This window comes from Aulonocara stuartgranti (genome assembly GCF_965226115.1).
Source record: "Aulonocara stuartgranti genome assembly, chromosome: 16".
Lineage (NCBI taxonomy): Eukaryota > Metazoa > Chordata > Actinopteri > Cichliformes > Cichlidae > Aulonocara > Aulonocara stuartgranti.
The window spans coordinates 7,756,278-7,775,450 of record NC_138952.1 but is presented as its reverse complement, the minus strand read 5'-3'; the positions used below and the strand labels follow the sequence as shown (position 1 = coordinate 7,775,450).

The following is a 19,173-nucleotide window of genomic DNA, read 5'->3' as shown; positions in this document are numbered from 1 at the left end:
TACCGCGAGAAGATGGAGCCCAATGGCAGCAAATAGAGTGCGAAGAGGGCGGGACCCAAAATAGAGCCTTGAGGAACGCCGTATTTAAGAGGAGCTAATTTGGAGTTGTGGGGGCCCATATTGACATAAAAGAACCTTTCTGTCAAGTAGGAGCGAAACCACTGAAGGGCAGATCCTTTTAGGCCAGCATGCGATTCTAGCCGTGATAACAGGATGTCGTGGTCAACCGTGTCAAAAGCTGCTGACAAGTCCAACAGTAAAAGGGCAGCAGGGCTGCCAGAATCCATAGTTAAGAGAATATCGTTAAAAATCCTTAAAAGTGCTGTCTCAGTGCTATGTAATGATTTAAAACCAGATTGAAATTTTTCTGAGATCATATTAGAATCGAGGTGTGCCTGCAACTGTAGATAGACCACTTTCTCCAAAACTTTAGATAGAAAAGGAAGCTTTGAGATGGGCCTGTAATTAGACAGAACAGTTGGGTCCAGGTTTTGTTTTTTAAGAAGAGGCTGAACTACAGCTTGTTTGAAGCATAGTGGGATGCAGCCTGTAGTAAGGGACGTATTAATCAATTTCAGAATAAAAGGGCCAACAATATTAAAAGTGTTTTTGAGCAGACTCGGGGGAAGAGAATCAGAGGGGCAGTGTGATGATCTTAGGCCACTAACTATCGCGGTCAGGTCCTTAAGGGAGACGGGATCAAACTGCTCTAAGACAGCTGAACACACAGGTGGAGGGCTTTGAACTGAGACAACAGACAACGAAACAAGGGCCCTAATCGATAAGATCTTGTTATTAAAAAATGCTAAAAAATCATCGCACATACTTGGTGAAGAAGTAACTCCAGGATTATCACATAAACTAAAAAAGCGATTAAGAATGTTAAAAAGTACCTGAGGCCTATGACCGTTTGCTGATACTAAGTTTGAGACAAATTGTGTTTTTGCAGTTTTTACAGCTTCTTGATAAGCAGAGAGACGAGTCCTTAAAATCTGTAAGGAAACATACAATCTGTCCTTTTTCCATCTCCTTTCAGCGCGTCTGTAGTCGCGTCTGAGGGAGCGGGTGTAATCGTTCAACCACGGTTCTGATGAATTCTTAGCGCGCACAGTTCTGAATGGTGCAATAGAGTCCAAGATATAAGTGCAAGTAGAATGAAGAATAGCCGAAAGGTCCTCAACATTTTTACAATTGGAGTTCAATATTCCAGAGTCCATAAAGGCAGCAGAAAAGGCAGGTGCTGTTAGTACATTAAGCGCTCGCTTTTTGCGCAGTGGGGCGTTCGACTTGTCCATCGAGCAGCGCAGTGTTAGAGTGAACAACACAGGAAGATGATCGGAAATGCGTAATTCGGATATATCCGTGATGCACACTTCCAACCCGTGGGAAAGCACCAAGTCCAGTGTGTGACCTTTTTCGTGCGTGGGACCAGAAACCCACTGGGTCAAGTTAAAGGAATCAATAATATTTAAAAAGTCCTTGACCAAAAGTTTCGAATCACAACAGACATGAATATTAAAATCGCCAAGGATCAAAAAGCTGTCGTATTTAAGAGCGATTCCAGCCATAAAATCAGAAAACTCTTTGATAAAATCCTTATTAAACTTGGGAGGGCGATATATGAGGGCACACAGCAGAGGCGCAGCAGGATTAAGGTGTAACTCAAACAGCTGGAGTTCAAAACTAGAAAATGAGTCATGCTGTAATATTTGATGGCAATGAAATCGAGGATTGAACACAGTGGCTAGGCCTCCCCCCCTGCCAGAGGACCGAGGGAGGCTGAAGAATGAGAAATTGGGAGGGACCAGTTCCGAAAACGCTACAGACTCACCGGGTTGGAGCCATGTTTCCGTCAGAAATAGAAAGTCCAACTGTTGTGACTTTATGAAGTCGTTTAATACAAACGTCTTGTTTGCTAATGATCTTACATTTAGCAAGGCCATTTGGAATGTGTAGATCCTAGCATCGGACGCTCCAGCTCGGCCATGCACATGAGAAAGATCCCACAGCAGCAAATCTACCACAGAATGGCTGAAAAAGAAAAGAATCAAGAATCAATCAATAGCTCCTTGAAATGCTGTAGTGGGACGGTGAGAGTGCTGTGCATAAATGAATGCCTGCAAACATCAATAAACTGAAGCAGTGTTCTGGAAGAGTGGACCAAAACTGTTCCACAATGATGAGAAACTTAAGTCACACATAAAATGACTACTTCAAGTTATGAGGTGTACTTAGGTTTTCACAACTGTATTTCATTCTACAGGGTGGGCCATTTATATGGATACACCGTAATAACATGGGAATGGTTGGTGATATTAAAGTCCTGTTTGTGGCACATTAGTATATGTGAGGGGGCGAACTCCTCAAGATGGGTGGTGACCATGGTGGCCATTTAGAAGTTGGCCATCTTGATACAACTTTTGTTTTTTCAATAGGAAGAGGGCCATGTGACACATCAAACCTATTGGTAATGTCACAAGAAAAACAATGGTGTGCTTGGTTTCAACGTAACTTTATTCTTTCATGAGTTATTTACAAGTTTCTGACCACTTATAAAATGTGTTCAATGTGCTGCCCATTGTGTTGGATTGTCAATGCAACCCTCTTATCCCACTCTTCACACACTGATAGCAACACCACAGGAGAAATGCCAGCACAGGCATCCAGTATCCGTAGTTTCAGGTGCTGCACATCTCGTATCTTCACACCATAGACAATTGCCTTCAGATGACCCCAAAGATAAAAGTCTAAGGGGGTCAGTCTTGGGGGCCATTCAACTGGCCCACAGCGACCAATCCACTTTCCAGGAAACTGTTCATCTAGGAATGCTCGGACCTGGCACCCATAATGTGGTGGTGCACCATCTTGCTGGAAAAACTCAGGGAACGTGCCAGCTTCAGTGCATAAAGAGGGAAACACATCATCATGTAGCAATTTCAAATATCCAGGTTTCCATTGATGAGGTTTCCATTGATGAAGAATGGACCCACTATCGTTGTACCCCATATACCACACCAAACCATCACTTTTGTTGTCCCAACAGTCTTGGAGGGATCCATCCAGTGTAGGTTAGTGTCAGACCAATAGCGGTGGTTTGGTTTGTTAACTTCACCATTCACATTAAAGTTTGCCTCATCACTGAACAAAATCTTCTGCGTGAACTGAGGGTCCTGTTCCAATTTCTGTTTTTCCCATTCTGCAAATTCTGTGCGCCGATCTGGGTCACCCTCGTTGAGATGCTGCAGTAGCTGGAGTTTGTAAGGGTGCCATCTGTGAGTAGCTAATATCCGCCGAAGGGATGTTCGACTAATGCCACTGCGACATGCGGCGAGTGCTACGCTGTGGGCTCTTGCTGAATGATGCTAGGACAGCCACTGATGTTTCTTCATTAGTGACAGTTTTCTTGCGTCCACATTTTGGCAAATCAAACACTGAACCAGTTTCACGAAACTTAGCAAGCAGTTTGCTAACTGTAGCATGGGAGATGGGTGGTCTCGTAGGGTGTCTTACATTGAAATCTGCTGGAATGACCCGGTTACTGCGTTCACCAGATATCAACACAATTTTGATCCGCTCCTCAGGTGTTAACCTCTTCGACATGTCAATGGCTGTGAACAAAGAGAAACTTGTAAATAACTCATGAAAGAATAAAGTTACGTTGAAACCAAGCACACCATTGTTTTTCTTGTGACATTACCAATAGGTTTGATGTGTCACATGGCCCTCTTCCTATTGAAAAAACAAAAGTTGTATCCAGGATGGCCGACTTCTAAATGACCACCATGGTCACCACCCATCTTGAGGAGTTTGCCCCCTCACATATACTAATGTGCCACAAACAGGACTTTAATATCACCAACCATTCCCATTTTATTACGGTGTATCCATATAAATGGCCCACCCTGTACATGGAGGAAAAGTCTTACCTTTTGTGCAAAAAGTGAGAGAACTGAAGTGGACATAGTTCCTGCTGTATAGATTTATGATACACTGTTTGTGCGTCTCATCTATTGAGGAAAAAAAAAAAACTAACTCAAAATGACACCTTTGTGATGAAGGGCAATAAAAGCTGCTTTTCCAGGAGAAGTAAATTGCTTCTCTAATGGGTTCATCTCTGGTGCATTGAATGAAATAAAACATTCATCACGTTTCTTGGCCAATTTTGCATCTTGGTAGAAATGTGTCAGTCAAATTCACCCTCACCCCACTGTCCCCACCCCAATCCATTCTAATCATTTGCTTTGGATTGCATTTTGCTTTTGAAGTATTTTAACAACATATATATAGAAATAACAGTATGTGACCTCAGTCACAGCTGCAACATTGTGTGCTTGTCTTTTTTACCTATCCTAAGCAAAGATATAGGCAATAAAAAGAGGTTTTATTTGTCTATATAGGTTTATCTTTTTGCTGCAGAGTCAAATCCACATTATATGTTTAAAATTACAGTACTGAGTCTGACTATAGCTACATTCCTACCTAAGATGAAGGCTCAGGCTCAGCTGATGGAGTCAGAGAATTACGTGGACTAAAAGGCAAACAGACTTAGTCGGGCTGTTGGGCCTCAGGCAGCCTGAGCAGCGTAGATCCGTCACGAGGAGAGACAGAGACAGAAAGTAGATTTCCCCATTTGTGCCCGTGACTTGTGTTGTTACATCATTTGCTTGTTTTTATCACATCAAATCAGCTGCATTCTTTATTAAAACCAGGTCTGATATTTTATGCAGGTCAGGCAGATGAAACAAAGGTAAAAGACCTTGGAGACCGCAGCAGGTCTCCAAGGTTTGATAAGGTGTTGCATGCATAGAATAAAAAATGCTAAATGAATACATACCTGAATGTGGCTTATGCTGCATATCTTTTTGAGCATTTAATCCATTTGAAAAAACGAATCTTTAACAACTGATTGGTTCAATCAGTCGTCTGTGTAAAGCATTTCTGGAGTACTGTTTTTAGCCTCAAACAAATACAAATTTAGTGTTCTGCTGAGTATTACATGTGGATGAGTTTCAAGAATCAGTTTTCTGAGCACTGAATTTTTTTATAATGTGTCATGTTTTATGGGGAATTGAAAAGCATATCTGTAGTTTCTAAAATTTGGTTCATGTCTTTGAACCTGGAATGAATTATTTTTTTTAGACCTGGGGGTAGCATAAAAATGTTCACAGTACCACATTAACATCCATGAAGAACTAGCATTGCAAAAAGTACTACACACTACATATAAAATCATTATTGTTTAAGCTGATATTATAATTGGTTTTTTTTTTTTCATTTCTTTTATCTTATTAGTTGTTTCTTATTTTCAAATCCAGAATTTATAGAGGAACACTATCACTCATGTCAAGTCTTGGTTTTTGCCTCTTGGTAAATGTAAAGTCCAGTGTGCTCCATTTAGGTCTCTGCCAACACCTGTGAGAAACAGCTGGAGTTAATCAGATAGCTGATATTTTTATGAAGGATCAATGTTCAAAGTGACAGTTTCAGATTGACTGTAATTTGACACATTACTGTTCTATAAATACTGATTAGCTCCACTTTAAGGACAAAAACTCACCTTAAATCCGCATGTGTGGAAATCACAAAGACCACGTGTATTCATAGACTAAGTACCCTGATTACTTGGATTGGTCATGGGTTTTGGCAGGTTTAATATCACAGCATAATGCATTATGTGATTTTCCCTTCAGTATTGTGAAAGTTGTACAGAAATGGTTTGAAAAGACAACATAAGAGCCCTCAGACACCACTGTGAGTATGTGAGCAGGGACTGGAACTTAGCCAGTGCTTCCACATTAACTCCAGTGTGTTTGTTCATGGTAATGAAAAGCCATGTCTCTCATTAATATTGTCTAACAGCAGGACAGCAGAGGATTTCTACAGCAGCCACTCACTGGTTTTAGTCTTTTTTTTATGTGGAGTTTAATAGCAAAAATCCTGATTCTTTAACCACCCATAGGTGTCAGTGAGGTTTTCTGTCAGACTTGCAACCTGTTGCATCATCCTAGTGCATCATGGGATACACTAAAACTCCCTCGAAATATAACAAATATTAATCCTGAAATGTGAAATGTAACCAAAAAAGCATAACAGCAAAGAAAACCAATCTTTCTCTGTACACTTCTTTTAAATTAAACTTCTAAACAGGTATAAGTAAGTACAGCTTACCGACTTTATCGATTACACAGGTGGTGATCAGCAGTATTCACAGTGTTTCAGCACATCCTGTGTGGATGCAGTAAAATTTCACTTATGCCCAAGGCTTAGCCAGAGATACTAATGAAGGTGAGGAATGTGCTGAACTGTTATTCCATTAAAACAATTCAAATGATGAACACCCAGAGGTCGACATTTTATTTTAACAGATCTTCCCAGGGAATTAGATCATTACAATTATAAGCACACTATAATAAGCAGAGGCCATTGCCTTAATTTGTTACAATATGAAGATACTATATAGCTCCTCAACAAAGTAACACTTGATATAATTTGATACAGTGGAACTAAAACCATGGAAAACTATGCTGTCAGGCATGTTATTAAAGAACTGCAGAGGTATCTCAGATCAAGAAATAGGATGCAGTATGTGAAGGATGCTTACAAGAAGCAGTCTGTGCACTGATTTGATAGTTTACGGTTGATTTTTAGATAGTTACTGTGCCAGGATAGACACCGGATATAAATGATCAAAAACTTGAGTGATTACACATGAAGCAGTGGTATTAATGTGTCCCATTATATGTTGGAATGAATTAGCTTAATAGGCATTTGAATAAAACCCAATTATATTTGCAATTATACTATTTGTAAGTGATAGATGTCTTGGATGACATCTGGAAATCATTTCCTTTAATTTTTTTACAGTAATAATTTAATATAAACTAATTTTCAGTCCCAAATTAATAAGAAACATAATGCTCCTTTTCTTCAAACAGATTTGGATAATATCTTCAAATAATAGTAATTAGTATCAATAAAGATTGATTGTGGTATTGATTAAATATTGAAAAAGTAAAAGCACAAAAATACCTCTTCCTTAAAATAAATTCTAAATTAAGGTGTTGCATATAGTGTTATCTGGCAGGTTGGCAGGTAACACCTTCTCTTCATGGTTCAAAACTCTTGGTATTGTTAGCTGACGATAACTTACTCATTTTACAAAACGAGTAAATGATTTTTTAGAATGAGCAGCTCACAGTTATTAAAATGCAGTGAATTCCATCATTGACTATAACACTTTATCATGCAGTCTGTTTTTAACATTAACATTCCTTTCTCTGTTACACCTCCCTCCAGCACTCTGTTTCCATTAAAAAATACAAATATGACAGTTTTGTTTTGCATTTCATATGCTCTTGTAAACACATATTGCAATCAGTTAAATATTTTAACATCCAAATTTGAATCTCTTGTCAGTCACATGACACAATAGAGGTTTTCCAATACGCACATGCAAGATTTTTGTTATGTTTTGCACAATTTAGTAAACTGACTAAAGTCAGTTTTGTATCCTATCGAAATCATTCAAAATTATTTATTTTAAATGTTTTTTTCCCCTAATTTTTATGAGCTTGCTGTAATCCCATGCTTTGATCTATGGACTATACTGTGAAGTCTGTGCTTGCAGTTAATCGTAACCTCTAATGAACGATGAAAAGAATAACAAAGAGACTTGGATCTGCACTAAAATAAGCAAACCGGTCTCCTGCTAATCATGCACTTTGATCCAGTGCTGCCTTTGAACTAATAAGTTGTTTTATAGAGTGCAGCCTTTGTAGTTGCTGTTCATAAGCTACAGCGGTTTTAGGTGGTTATGTGGATCTGATGTGAATGGAGGAGTTTCCTGCTACAAGGTCCAGGAGAAAGCTCGTGTAGCCTCACCTGTCTGTGGGATTACATACTGTTATCTACCTACATCTGTATCTGGGAGTGATTAAGCTTGAGAAAAGCTCATAATCTCTAGGTTTATGTTTGTCACTGCTCACAACTGGCTGGTGTTTTCTTAGCCTTGCAGACACCGTGTAATGTTTGAAATCTTTGCTGCCTATAGTGCTATTTTACTCTATTTGTATGCCATCGCTATAAGCTGTTGATTTAAGTATGTGTGTGTATCTGCATTCAAATATAGTGGGAGAGAGAGATCTCCTTCTCCTAACATTCATATATTCTGTTCTTTTTCCACTGAAGTAGAGGGAACATGAAAAAATACATAATTAGGTTTAAGCTATAAAGACACAGAAGTGCGTGGGTTTGAAGTTGACAGATTTTTCACAAATTCTGAGTGACAGCCTCTACTGATTGCATGTCAAGGCATAACTGGATTGAAAGCTTACATTTGTTCTGCATTTTTCCAGCCATACCAATGCAACACTTCAAGCTTGTTTCTGTCTGTCACTGGAAAAGTTCAAAAGCCATTTACCTTCTGAGCAGTCTTTTAAGAAATCAACAATTTTGCATTTTCATAGCTGATCAGTTTATATTCCAGTGTCCCAGTTTGAGGAAGAATTGCTAATAAAGGATCAAATAATCTAAGTGGGAAATGGCAGTGGGGAGTCACAGATGTAATGCTGAAAACAAAGAGGGAAAATGAGAGAGAAGCTATCTGTGCTGTCTCTGTTGAGCCCACCTGGCATTTCAAGGAAAAACAAACCACAAATATGTGAAAAGCAGAAAACAAATATCGTCCTGATGCACAGTTTTACGGTGGAAAACAGCACCTGTGTCCCAAAGCAACATCTCTGCATTCAGTTTAATAAATTTCAAATGAGTGTGAACGGTGGCTGCTGCACTGAATGGCGATACCCACTATTATATAGGCTATCAGCATTTCTCCAATAATGCCAGCAAAATAAAAGTACCCCTTTGGGATTTTGTTGTTAAAGCAAAACACCTGCATTCCTGTGTCCTTAAATGCTTCTTGTTTGGTGTACTGCAACCATAACGGATGAATATAGCAATATTCTGAGACATGTAAACAAAGGGATTTTCACAGAAAATAAACAAGCATCAAGCTACATAGGCTTATGTAGCTTAGGTGATGTGAGATAGAATTTGTCTGCGAGATTATCCGAAGCTGATATCTATCCTTTTGATATGTGTGATTGCAGTATCCAATTGCAAACAATGTTACAAATCAATAGGGAGGACATTCTCTAAATCCAGATCTTTATATTTTTATGACATGCCTGTGGCTTAACTTATCAGACTGTTTAACTCCTCTCTGGAGGGGAGAGGGAGGGGAAACAGGAGGACAAAGGAGGGGGGAACAACTAAGCTGTAGTGCCTCTTCACCTCACTGTACAATACCTTGTGCAATACTTTTTGTAAATAGTCAACAGTGCAATAGACTCAATACTTGAAATGTGCAATTCACTTGTATTTTTATTTTTTATTCCTATTTATTCTATTTATCCCCTTCATATATTTTATTTATATTGTCTCTGTATTTATATATATGTGTGTGTGTGTGTGTGTGTGTGTGTGTGTGTGTGTGTGTGTGTGTGTGTGTGTGTGTGTGTGTGTGTATATATATAATATTCTGTAACTCTGTAACTTCTGTCGGTGCTGTGCTTTTTTGGAAATCGAATTTCCCAGAGGAACCCACCCGAGGGATTAATAAAGTTCTATCTAATCTAATCTGATCTAATCTTATTGATTTGTATCATCTGGATTTATGGATTTAAAAAAGCTGAGTATCATCTGCATAACAACGAAAATGTATGCAGTGTTTTAAGTAAAGGTTTGGTCCTGGCACATAATCCTGTGGAACTCCACAAGCGCAACCTTGGACTGTGGGAGGAAGCCGGAGTACCCGGGGAGAACCCACGCAAACACAGGGAGAATGTGCAAACTCCTCAGCGAGATGGTGAAGTCAAACTCAGGACCGTGTTGCTGTGAGGCAACAGTGGTAACCACAATGCCCCTTCAGTGTATCACATTTCCTTTAATACCAACAGTGTCTTCAGGTTTCTGTATTAAAATATTATAATCAATAGTATTGAATACTGCTCTGAGGCCTAGCAGGAGACACACAGATATGAGTCCACTGTCAGAGGCCATAAGAAGATAATTTGTACCCTTAACTGCTGCTGTTTCTGTGCGACGATGCACTCTTCAAATAAACCATCCCTCTGCAGATGAATAACCTGCAGTTTCACAACTACTCTTACCGGGATTTGTAAGTTTTGACCACATCAAAACTGAAGTAATAGAAGGCTACGCTATTTGCAGTGTAAAATTATATTCTTTAAATATAACCCTATCAAGGATCTAAACTAAAGAAAAACTAAAAATCCTCAAGCTGTGAACAGGCTCTTGGTGTGCCTTGTGTATTCTATCTAAATGTGCTTGTGATAATGGCAAGCAAAAATATAAACAAAGACAAACAAAAATATAAGTTTCAAAGCCCACCTCTTTATAGTCCCTAGAGCTAAAATTACCATAGCTGCCACATAGTGACAGGAGAGTAGGATGTCAGCTTCACATATCCTGTAATGTAAAGCTTTGTTATTCTTTGGTTGCCTTTTGGTAGACATGTTTTCCCTTCTCACAGAGCCATCCAGGGAGCTGCTTCCACTACACTATTGATTTTTATAAGTGGACTGATGCCCAGCAGGGGAGGGGAAGGCTCAGATGCACTTCTTCTGTGGTGACATCCATGAAAGTTTTGTTAAATGTCTGTAGATAGTTTTTTCTTCTTTTTGTCTCACTCAAAAGAGATTTTTTTTTGTCATACAACAGACAAAACATATACATATACATACATATATACTAGGGGTGCAACGATATTCGTATCGATATTGAACCGTTCGATACAGTGCTTTCGGTTCGGTACGCATATGTATCGAACAATACAATTTTTTTCATTTTTTTTTTTTCAATTTTTTTTTTTTTTTTTTTTGTGTCCCGTTTGGATCTATAGCCATCAGAATTGTTGTCTTGAGGCCAAGAAAGATGCCAAGAGGATTTATTTTAAGTGGATCATCATATTGGTCCATTTGATTGACCTTTATTATAATTATGAATTTATTTTATTTTCAGTTGCAAACGGGACAGACATGACTGTGGGATAGGACAGGGGGAAAGAATGAAAGAAAGAGGGGGAGAGAAAGAAAGAAAACCAAAGGGGAGAAAAAAAAAGAACAATACAAAATTTGTAATTTATTTTATCAACTTTCCTTCTGACGATGCTGTCTGTGTTGAGCGCTCAGTGAATCTGCATTTGACTACTCCGCCTAGGCTCGAGAGTGCAGCCTAGGCGGAGTAGTCGAACGCAGATTCACTGAGCACTCAACACAGACAGGATGGTCAGAAGGAAGAGCGCAGGGCAAGCTAGCCAGACAGAAGTGGACCTCCCCACCCTCATTCAGATCTGGCGTTTGGAATTATTTTGGTTTTCATGTGACGTATGACCCTGAAGGTAAGCGAGTCATGGACTAAAGTAAAACAGTATGTTGGATGTGCCATGCAATGCTCAATTACATGGGTGGGAGCTAGTGTGTTAGCGCAGTTAGCTCATTAACGTGTTGGCCGTCTAGCCCCTCTGTATAGGGTAGCTCGTTAACGGAGATTTGCCGTGTTGTGGCGTTAAGGTTATTTCAACGAGATTAACCTGAAAGCACTAGTGGGAACACAACGAATATGACTGCACATTTACACCGACATCATCCTAGTGCAAAGACAAAAACAAGCATGCATGCTACAAACTTTAGCCGAGTCATTTAGACAGCTGTTAGCACAGGATTCTCCTTATGGAGACCTGATATGTTTAATATGCTGCTGAGAATATAGCCCAGAAGAAACGGATAGTATAGCTTTTATTTTGGAAAGAGACATTTCTCTGTAATAAACTCTTTTCCAAAGATGAGTGATTCCTCAATCAGATACAGGGCTCGCAATATCGCTAGCCCGACGTCCCTGGGCTATCTCTCCCCTGCCTGTCGGGCTATTGTAGGAAGGAAAAATATATGTCAATGCTTTTGCATTCTTTCAGAAATGTAGCTGGGTAATTATGTCATTGGGTGAGCCACTGTCAATATGTGACATATTGAAATCGTGTTTGAATTTGCGCTTGTTTTTTTGCTTTCACTTTGAACTGTGTATAGAGAGCGACAGCACTGATCTGTGAGTGATGATAATTTGTGCACCAATTCCTCTGACATCGTCTTATTAATTGTTAGCTTACTATGCAAACATGACAAGTGAAATCTCCCGCAGCTTAAACATGTGAGAGGTTGATCGCGCAGAGAATCGCTGAGCTTATGTGAGTGCGGCAGGATATATATTTCACTACGATGACCTGGATGATTGAGAACCTTCACAGACAGATATATATTTTAGTTCTGCTGAGCCAAATAAGACAGGTCAGGGTGAAGAAGTGACAGCCAAAGAAAAGCTTACCACAAAACGGAGAAGTTATGACAAATCAGACTATAAGGCAAAAAGAAAGTGCAGCTTTATGGTTTCATGGACAAAAGAATTTCTGTGGCTGCAATATGACGAGCTAAAAAACAACACGCACAAGGGTTAGGGTTAAATTTAAAAACTGTACTTTTGTGTTAAAATATATATTTATAATTTTAATAAATGACAAATTAAAAAGGCATGAACATTTTTTTTTGTATCGAAAAAATATCGAACCGTGACACCAAAGTATCGAACCGAACCGTGAATTTTGTGTATCGTTGCACCCCTAATTTATATACGTACATATAAAACGCACTGTTTTTGTCCGCTAGAGTGAGATTTTCACGGCATATTCTGCACCACATCTCTGTGCGTTCATCATTTGTTTGAAGCCAGCTCACCTCCTGCAACCACTTTTCCGAGAATACGCGCTTCTTTTGCGGTTCAGACTCCTTCTGACATTTGTTTGGAGGTGGAGGAACACCAAAGTAATTGCTTAAAGGAGCTTGCTTCTTCGACATTTTTAAGCCTTCTAAACTAATGTCTGTCCTCCTCCAGAAAATCTTATGTACGCAAACGCACGTTGCAACTTCTTATCTGGTGTGCGTCTTTTATCTTGACAGCGAATGCGCACCTTCGGACCATTTATATGCACCCCTGCTTATAATATATGCATTTTTTAAACAGGTTCATAAAGTAAAAACATAATTTCACTGGGAGGGGTTATGTTTAATGGGAATTCAAACTCCCAGTTAGATTTAACTGAAACGCTTGTTTTTCTTCCATCCTTCACTTTTATTTATTTATTTTTTGACAAAACATTTATTTCCCACAAGCCTAAAAAAGGTCAGTTACTTGACAGACAGAGACCAGCCAAATGTCCTTGAGTGTGTAAAAAGGATTATAACTATATACTGTCCTGACTGCAGGCACCTTCTCTCTTGTTTCTGTTTACAGTCACATTCTGTTTTGCATGTTTAATTTTTATTAGTCATATTAGTACTAATATGGTCATAGAATGACATGCACATTAATAAGAACTTTTTTTGTCCTTTTTTTTTAAGTTACATTATTTATAATGCTTTAATTTAGTAAAATGCACTAGCCAACGGGAAAGATGTGGAAGATACTAATTTATCTCTTAATATAAAACCCATGAGCATAATTGTTTTAAAAGATACTTCTAAAAGAGACTAAATTAAAAACTGAACTGTGAAACAGTGACTTTGGCTTTCACAGGGTTTTTGCTGCTATTCATGAAAAATGCAGTTGATTAAAAGTTAAATTAACATAATATGTGATTTTTTTCTATGGTACTTATGCGGACAATATTTTTCAGGTTAGGCTATATTCAGAGTTCCAGTTGCAAATGAGGTGGAAGGTTCACGTTTCACTGAATTTTTTTATTTACTTATTTATTGAGTAATTCTTTTGTAACTGAAAATTTCATATACATTCAGTCGTTGATTTAAAAAATGTGAGCAGATATTTTTATTGTTTGTAATCTTCTGCTAAGTTTTTTTACACTGCTAGAATCCCAGCTACTGGAACACAGAACACACCAAGAATACCTGATCAATCAACTTTTGTCGAAACTGATTTCCACGTCTCCTTTATTGCAGAATAGTAATATGTAAATATTTAATATGTAAATGCTCTAATGTTCAGGCACAACAATAGTAATGAACTTCAGTACATGGGTGCACTCAAAGTTAAAACAATTAATTCAATTTAACATGTTTGTTTCATCACTTTGTAAATTTTAGGACACAATTTTTTGCAGTATTAGCTTATTGTCTTCTTTTCAAAAGTTTTTAATTTTACTGATATATCTTTATGTTATTTAATGGTTTTTATCATGATTTTAACCCTAACCCTAATAAAGTATGATGTGAGTAAGCTGACAGCTGGCTACACCATATAAAGACAAGGGGAGATAAGAAAAAGCAAACTGTGATGTGCATGTCAACTCAGCATTTGTGAACAACTCTGATTTGTTAATACTGAAAAAATGGACCTACAGTATACCTCCCACAGCTCTTTTTATAAGTGGGTAATATAGGAAACAGTAGACTAATTATATTGGAATTCATAAAATGTACCAACTTTATATTACAATTCTGAAATTACTAATGTTGCATCATATTTTGGGACTTGTAAGCAATGATTATGAAGAATCTATGTTAAAAGCATGAACTTTACATCTGAGGCACAGTTTGAGCAAAAAAATATGAATACTGTAAAAAAGCCTTTGGAGTTGGGCCCTTAATTAAATTAATTCAGCTGGCATCCATTCTGTCGTTTTGAGTGGTAAATGTTTTCTCTTTGAAGTTGATTTAGAGAAAGAGGTTTTTAAGACCATTAACTGATTCATATTATAGACATATATTAAGATTGCAGTTCTGCATCTAGAACTAAGACACAGTTTAAATTTCCAACACGTTTTTTTTTTATTAAAAATACCCCACTAATACCCTCTTAATCATGTGTTACATACATTTTATCATCTCATTACCTTTTCATATCTAATACCTTTTATCACATTTTCAGTTTGCAGCTTAAGATTAATTACGCTGACACCTGTGATCTGTAGTGTTTTGCTTTATCAGCCAAAAAAAGTTAATTACAGATAACAACTGACCTTAAGATTTTTGTTGTTTTTTTAGCTATAGTTACAAAAACTGAAATCACTAGATAATTAAACTTTGGAAGAGGGTACTTTAATCCTTTTAGACAAGAATCCTTGTTGTGATGTTGTCAAAGGTGTTTTTTTTTAAACATCCAGCTTGCATCCGTACGTTCGGTTCTTGACATTAAATTCTTCTTCACAGCATTGAGTGCTGAAAATGTCACAACCTTTTGTTTTAGTACGAAGTCGGCAACAAAGGTCACCATACCCATGTGTGCTCTACACCTAAAACTAATGGCATATCACTGAAAAGTTCATTTGGGGCTTGTAAAGACTGTTTCATGTCAAAAAAAAAAAGAAAAAAAAGAGGAATTTTCAGCCTGTCAGGGTTTGAGAAATGTGTATAGTGCACTATGAAGAATCAGGTTTTACTTCCATGCACAGTTCTCCGCTATACTGAAAGATATTTGTAATAAAGCCTGTAAATTTATATTGAACACACTCAACCTCAGTGTTAGCCACAATACATTCAGTATGCACTGAGAAGCTACACTCTGCATAAAGTCGATATAAGTCACTTGGACCTTGGTGAATCTTCTTTTCTCTAACCAGTAATTCACTCTCTTGATGAACAGGAATCTCTATTATTGATGTTCCAACTTATTGTTATTGGTTGTGCTTTAGGCATCATAACCAAAGCTTTATTGCAGTCTTTCAAAATGTCTTTTGACTTCCATGATTGTAAGAAACATCTGCTTTGTTTCCTCAAGTGCTCTTATAAAAATATAGTGATGTTTTCTTCAGGGATTAGACTTAATCCTCATTAGTAAGTGAACCTATTATTATGCCATTTCATATTTAAGGGAAAGCCGACATACCGTTATAAAAAAAGCTTAAACCTGCAATAACTTGTCATCTCAGTGCAACAGACATAAACTCTGGTAGATAAAGACCCATTAAGTTTTATGTATTAAGCACAAGGTCAAAAACGCATTCTCTCTCCTTTCCCTCCTGTTTTTGGACTTGATTGAAACATCCTCATGGTTTGTTCTTTAAAAGTAAATACATATATGCATGTGAAACAAAAAGTATGGGCTTTGTCATTTCTAATTTTTTACATATAAAAATATAATAAAATTTATCTGGTCTCAGCAGATCTTAAAATTAGATAATTACAACCTCATATGTTCAACAACAAATAGCATGTTTTGTCAATTATTTCCCCAAAAAGTTAGATACATAAGCAGCGTGTGAAAAAGTAAATAAATCCTTAGTGCGGCAATAAAAATTAAGGGGGTAAGTGGCAGGTCATGAGCAAGTGACCACGTCTATAATAACAGAAATTTTGGCAGTTTGTTGGTCAGGGGCATCCAGGTGTTTGTGGACTGATGGACGATCTGAAGTTCATCGTTCTACAATGAGAAAAATTTGTCACACATGGAAAACATTCTAGATAGTATCTAATCATGAACTTCTGGAACAATGTGCTTTTGGCATATAATACCAGGACATAAATATTTAGCAATAATGAACAAAAATACGCAGTTTTTTGTATTTCCCAAACACCTGATGCTGCACCTGTCAAGCATGGTGGTGGGGTGCATAAATGAATGCCAACAAACCTCAATGAAATGCAGAAATACTAAAGAGTCAACCAAAACTCCTCCACAATGATGTGGCAGAGTGAAAGTAAAGTCATACAGGAAACAATTACCAATCATTGTTCATGTTACTTACTCACACGGAGTGTACTTGTACTCAAGGGTTGTTGTTCTTCTCTGGTTAGAATTTGAAAAATTAGAACCTTGTAAACACAAAATTATTTTTTTATTATTATTTCCCAAATGCATAAAACCTTAGAATTAAAAAAGGACAAACTGTAACAATTGTAGACTAAAATGAACGCGACAACTCGAAAGTCTTTTTTTAATTATACACAGATATTTGCACCACATAGTTGTTAAACAACCATGAACCACATTACACAAAATGAACTCTGTTACGTATTGAAGAGTTTTTATTGTAAATGATTTAAAGATGTTGTTATGTCTGCACGACATCTACCTTTGGGCTGTTATAAGCTTTTTGGACAAATAAACTATATTATTCAATATTTTAAGAGAATGTGATCACAGCATGCGGTAAATACACAAATCCATATCAATGACAGTCACATAACTCATGTCTGAAATAAATGAACTAGCATGCCTGCCTCACTGTAATTCTTAATGTGAAGTCTGCACATTTTCACATACCTTCTCTAACAAATTCAATTGTAGCTTCTTAAAACAGGAACATTATATTTCATCCATAATTACCACACACTGTACAAAGCAATTTAAACTCTGAGCTACAGCAGTGATTGCCTCTTTGTTGTGTTCTATATGCGTAGATCTCAGTTTATATTAAAAGGATAAAGAAGCTATTTTTGTCTGCTTACTCATTCAAAAGGAATCGCCGCAGCAGGTAGCTCTGCATGTTTGATTTGGCAGATTTCTTTACATTGGATAACCTTCCTGACGCAGCCCCAAAGGGATCTGTGTCTCTTCCTAGGATTGAAGCGGGCAGTTATATTGCTGGGATATGTTAAATAAATATATATATGGATTTGTCCATATAGTAATACATTTTTGGATGGAGGATATGTTTCATAACATCTATGAGAAGCTCTGTATCTGTGAGAAAACAATGTTTACCAAGTAATACAAGCTGAGGAAGTCAAGTTATGTTCCTGTCACAGGGTACCGGGGAGAAAACGTGCCAGGAGGCATAAGGTATTTAAAAAAAAAAAAAGATTAAATTGGTTAGTCTCTTCTTGGCTTGCACAGCCTGAAGGAATGGGTCAAAGTAAATCTTGGACAACACCTTCCACGATGAGTCTTCGTAGCCTCTGGCTCATCCCCATGAGTCTGACCGGGGACAAATCAAAGATCTCATTTGTGCCACTGGAGTGTAGAGTATGTCTTGCAATAACATCCACAAACAATTTCTAAGGGCAAGTCTCTCCTTTTCTTCACTTGGACGATTTGTATGTAAGAATTCTAAAAGATTTTAGACATTTTTAAGCAGCACGGTGGCACGGTGGTTAGCACTGTTGCCGCACAGCAAGAAGGTCCTGAGTTCAATTCCACCATCAGGCCGGGGTCTTTCTGTGTGGAGTTTGCATGTTCTCCCCGTGTTTGCGTGGGTTCCCTCCGGGTACTCTGGCTTCCTCCCACCGTTCAAAGACATGCAACTTGTGGGGTTATAGGTTAATTGGATAATCCAAATTGCCACTAGGTGTGAATGTGCGAGTGCGAATGGTTGTCTGTCACTGTGTGTTGGCCCTGCGACAGACTGGCGACCTGTCCAGGGTGTACCCCGCCTCTTGCCCTATGACAGCTGGGATAGGCTCCAGCGCCCCCCGCGACCCTGAAAAGGATGAGCGGAAGCGAATGGATGGATGGACATTTTTAAGCATATCTTAATATAAGTTTAGTGGTATACAGTTAGCTGAAATGTAGTCTATCAACCTTGTCACTGAGTTTGTCTGCATTATTGCTAGTAGTTGGATTTTGCCTGGATTCTTTTTAAGCCCTCACATAGTGCAAATGTCACAGATGTTGTGAAATGTGCTTGTGTCATCTTCATTTCTACTCAGTTGCTGTACAGCATACAACAGGGAGCACAAGCATTTGTCAGAGTCATCAGAGTTAGATCAACTTCCCTTCCAGCTTGGGAGATCACTCATGTTGACTTGTCATGGCTATTTTAGTGAGAGCCCCCATCTGGGGCTCTGCAGAATTCATAACCTTTATGCAGATTTCATGTCATTAAACTTTGTTTTTCCTCCTTTTTCCCCTTTTAGTTTTCTCACTTAGTTTTCAGACTGTTGTTTCAGATAAGGCTCTTTGATGCCTGAGGATAAAGTAATAATACTGGATCATGCTGAAGATCGATTGCTCTATCTATTTTCAATGTTATGAAAAAGTCATAAAGTTTGGGGATGAAACTGGTTCACCTGTAAATAGATTTGTACTTGTTTTTGTATTTGTTTGTAGAGAAAGAAATAATAAGGCTGTAAAAAATATTGTTTTACAGCCTTGAAACAGTGGACCATAAGATTTCAAGCATATATCACTGACCATTTGGAAGGTTTT

General features: G+C 37.9%; 1 protein-coding gene across 6 annotated transcripts in view; it reads left to right on the top strand.

Annotated features, from left to right (window-relative positions):
* dpp10 (dipeptidyl peptidase like 10) overlaps positions 1 to 19,173 on the top strand; it is a 269,569-nt gene that overhangs the window by 207,116 nt on the left and 43,280 nt on the right. The window contains exon 1 of one of the 6 annotated variants that reach the window (XM_082509276.1): positions 10,903 to 11,419. The exons of the other annotated variants lie outside the window; for them this stretch is intronic. Within the exon in view, the coding sequence (XP_082365402.1) occupies positions 11,408 to 11,419 (12 nt within the window). The 5' untranslated portion in view covers positions 10,903 to 11,407. Of the gene's footprint in view, positions 1 to 10,902; positions 11,420 to 19,173 lie in introns of those variants that run through there. 6 annotated transcript variants of the gene reach the window in all.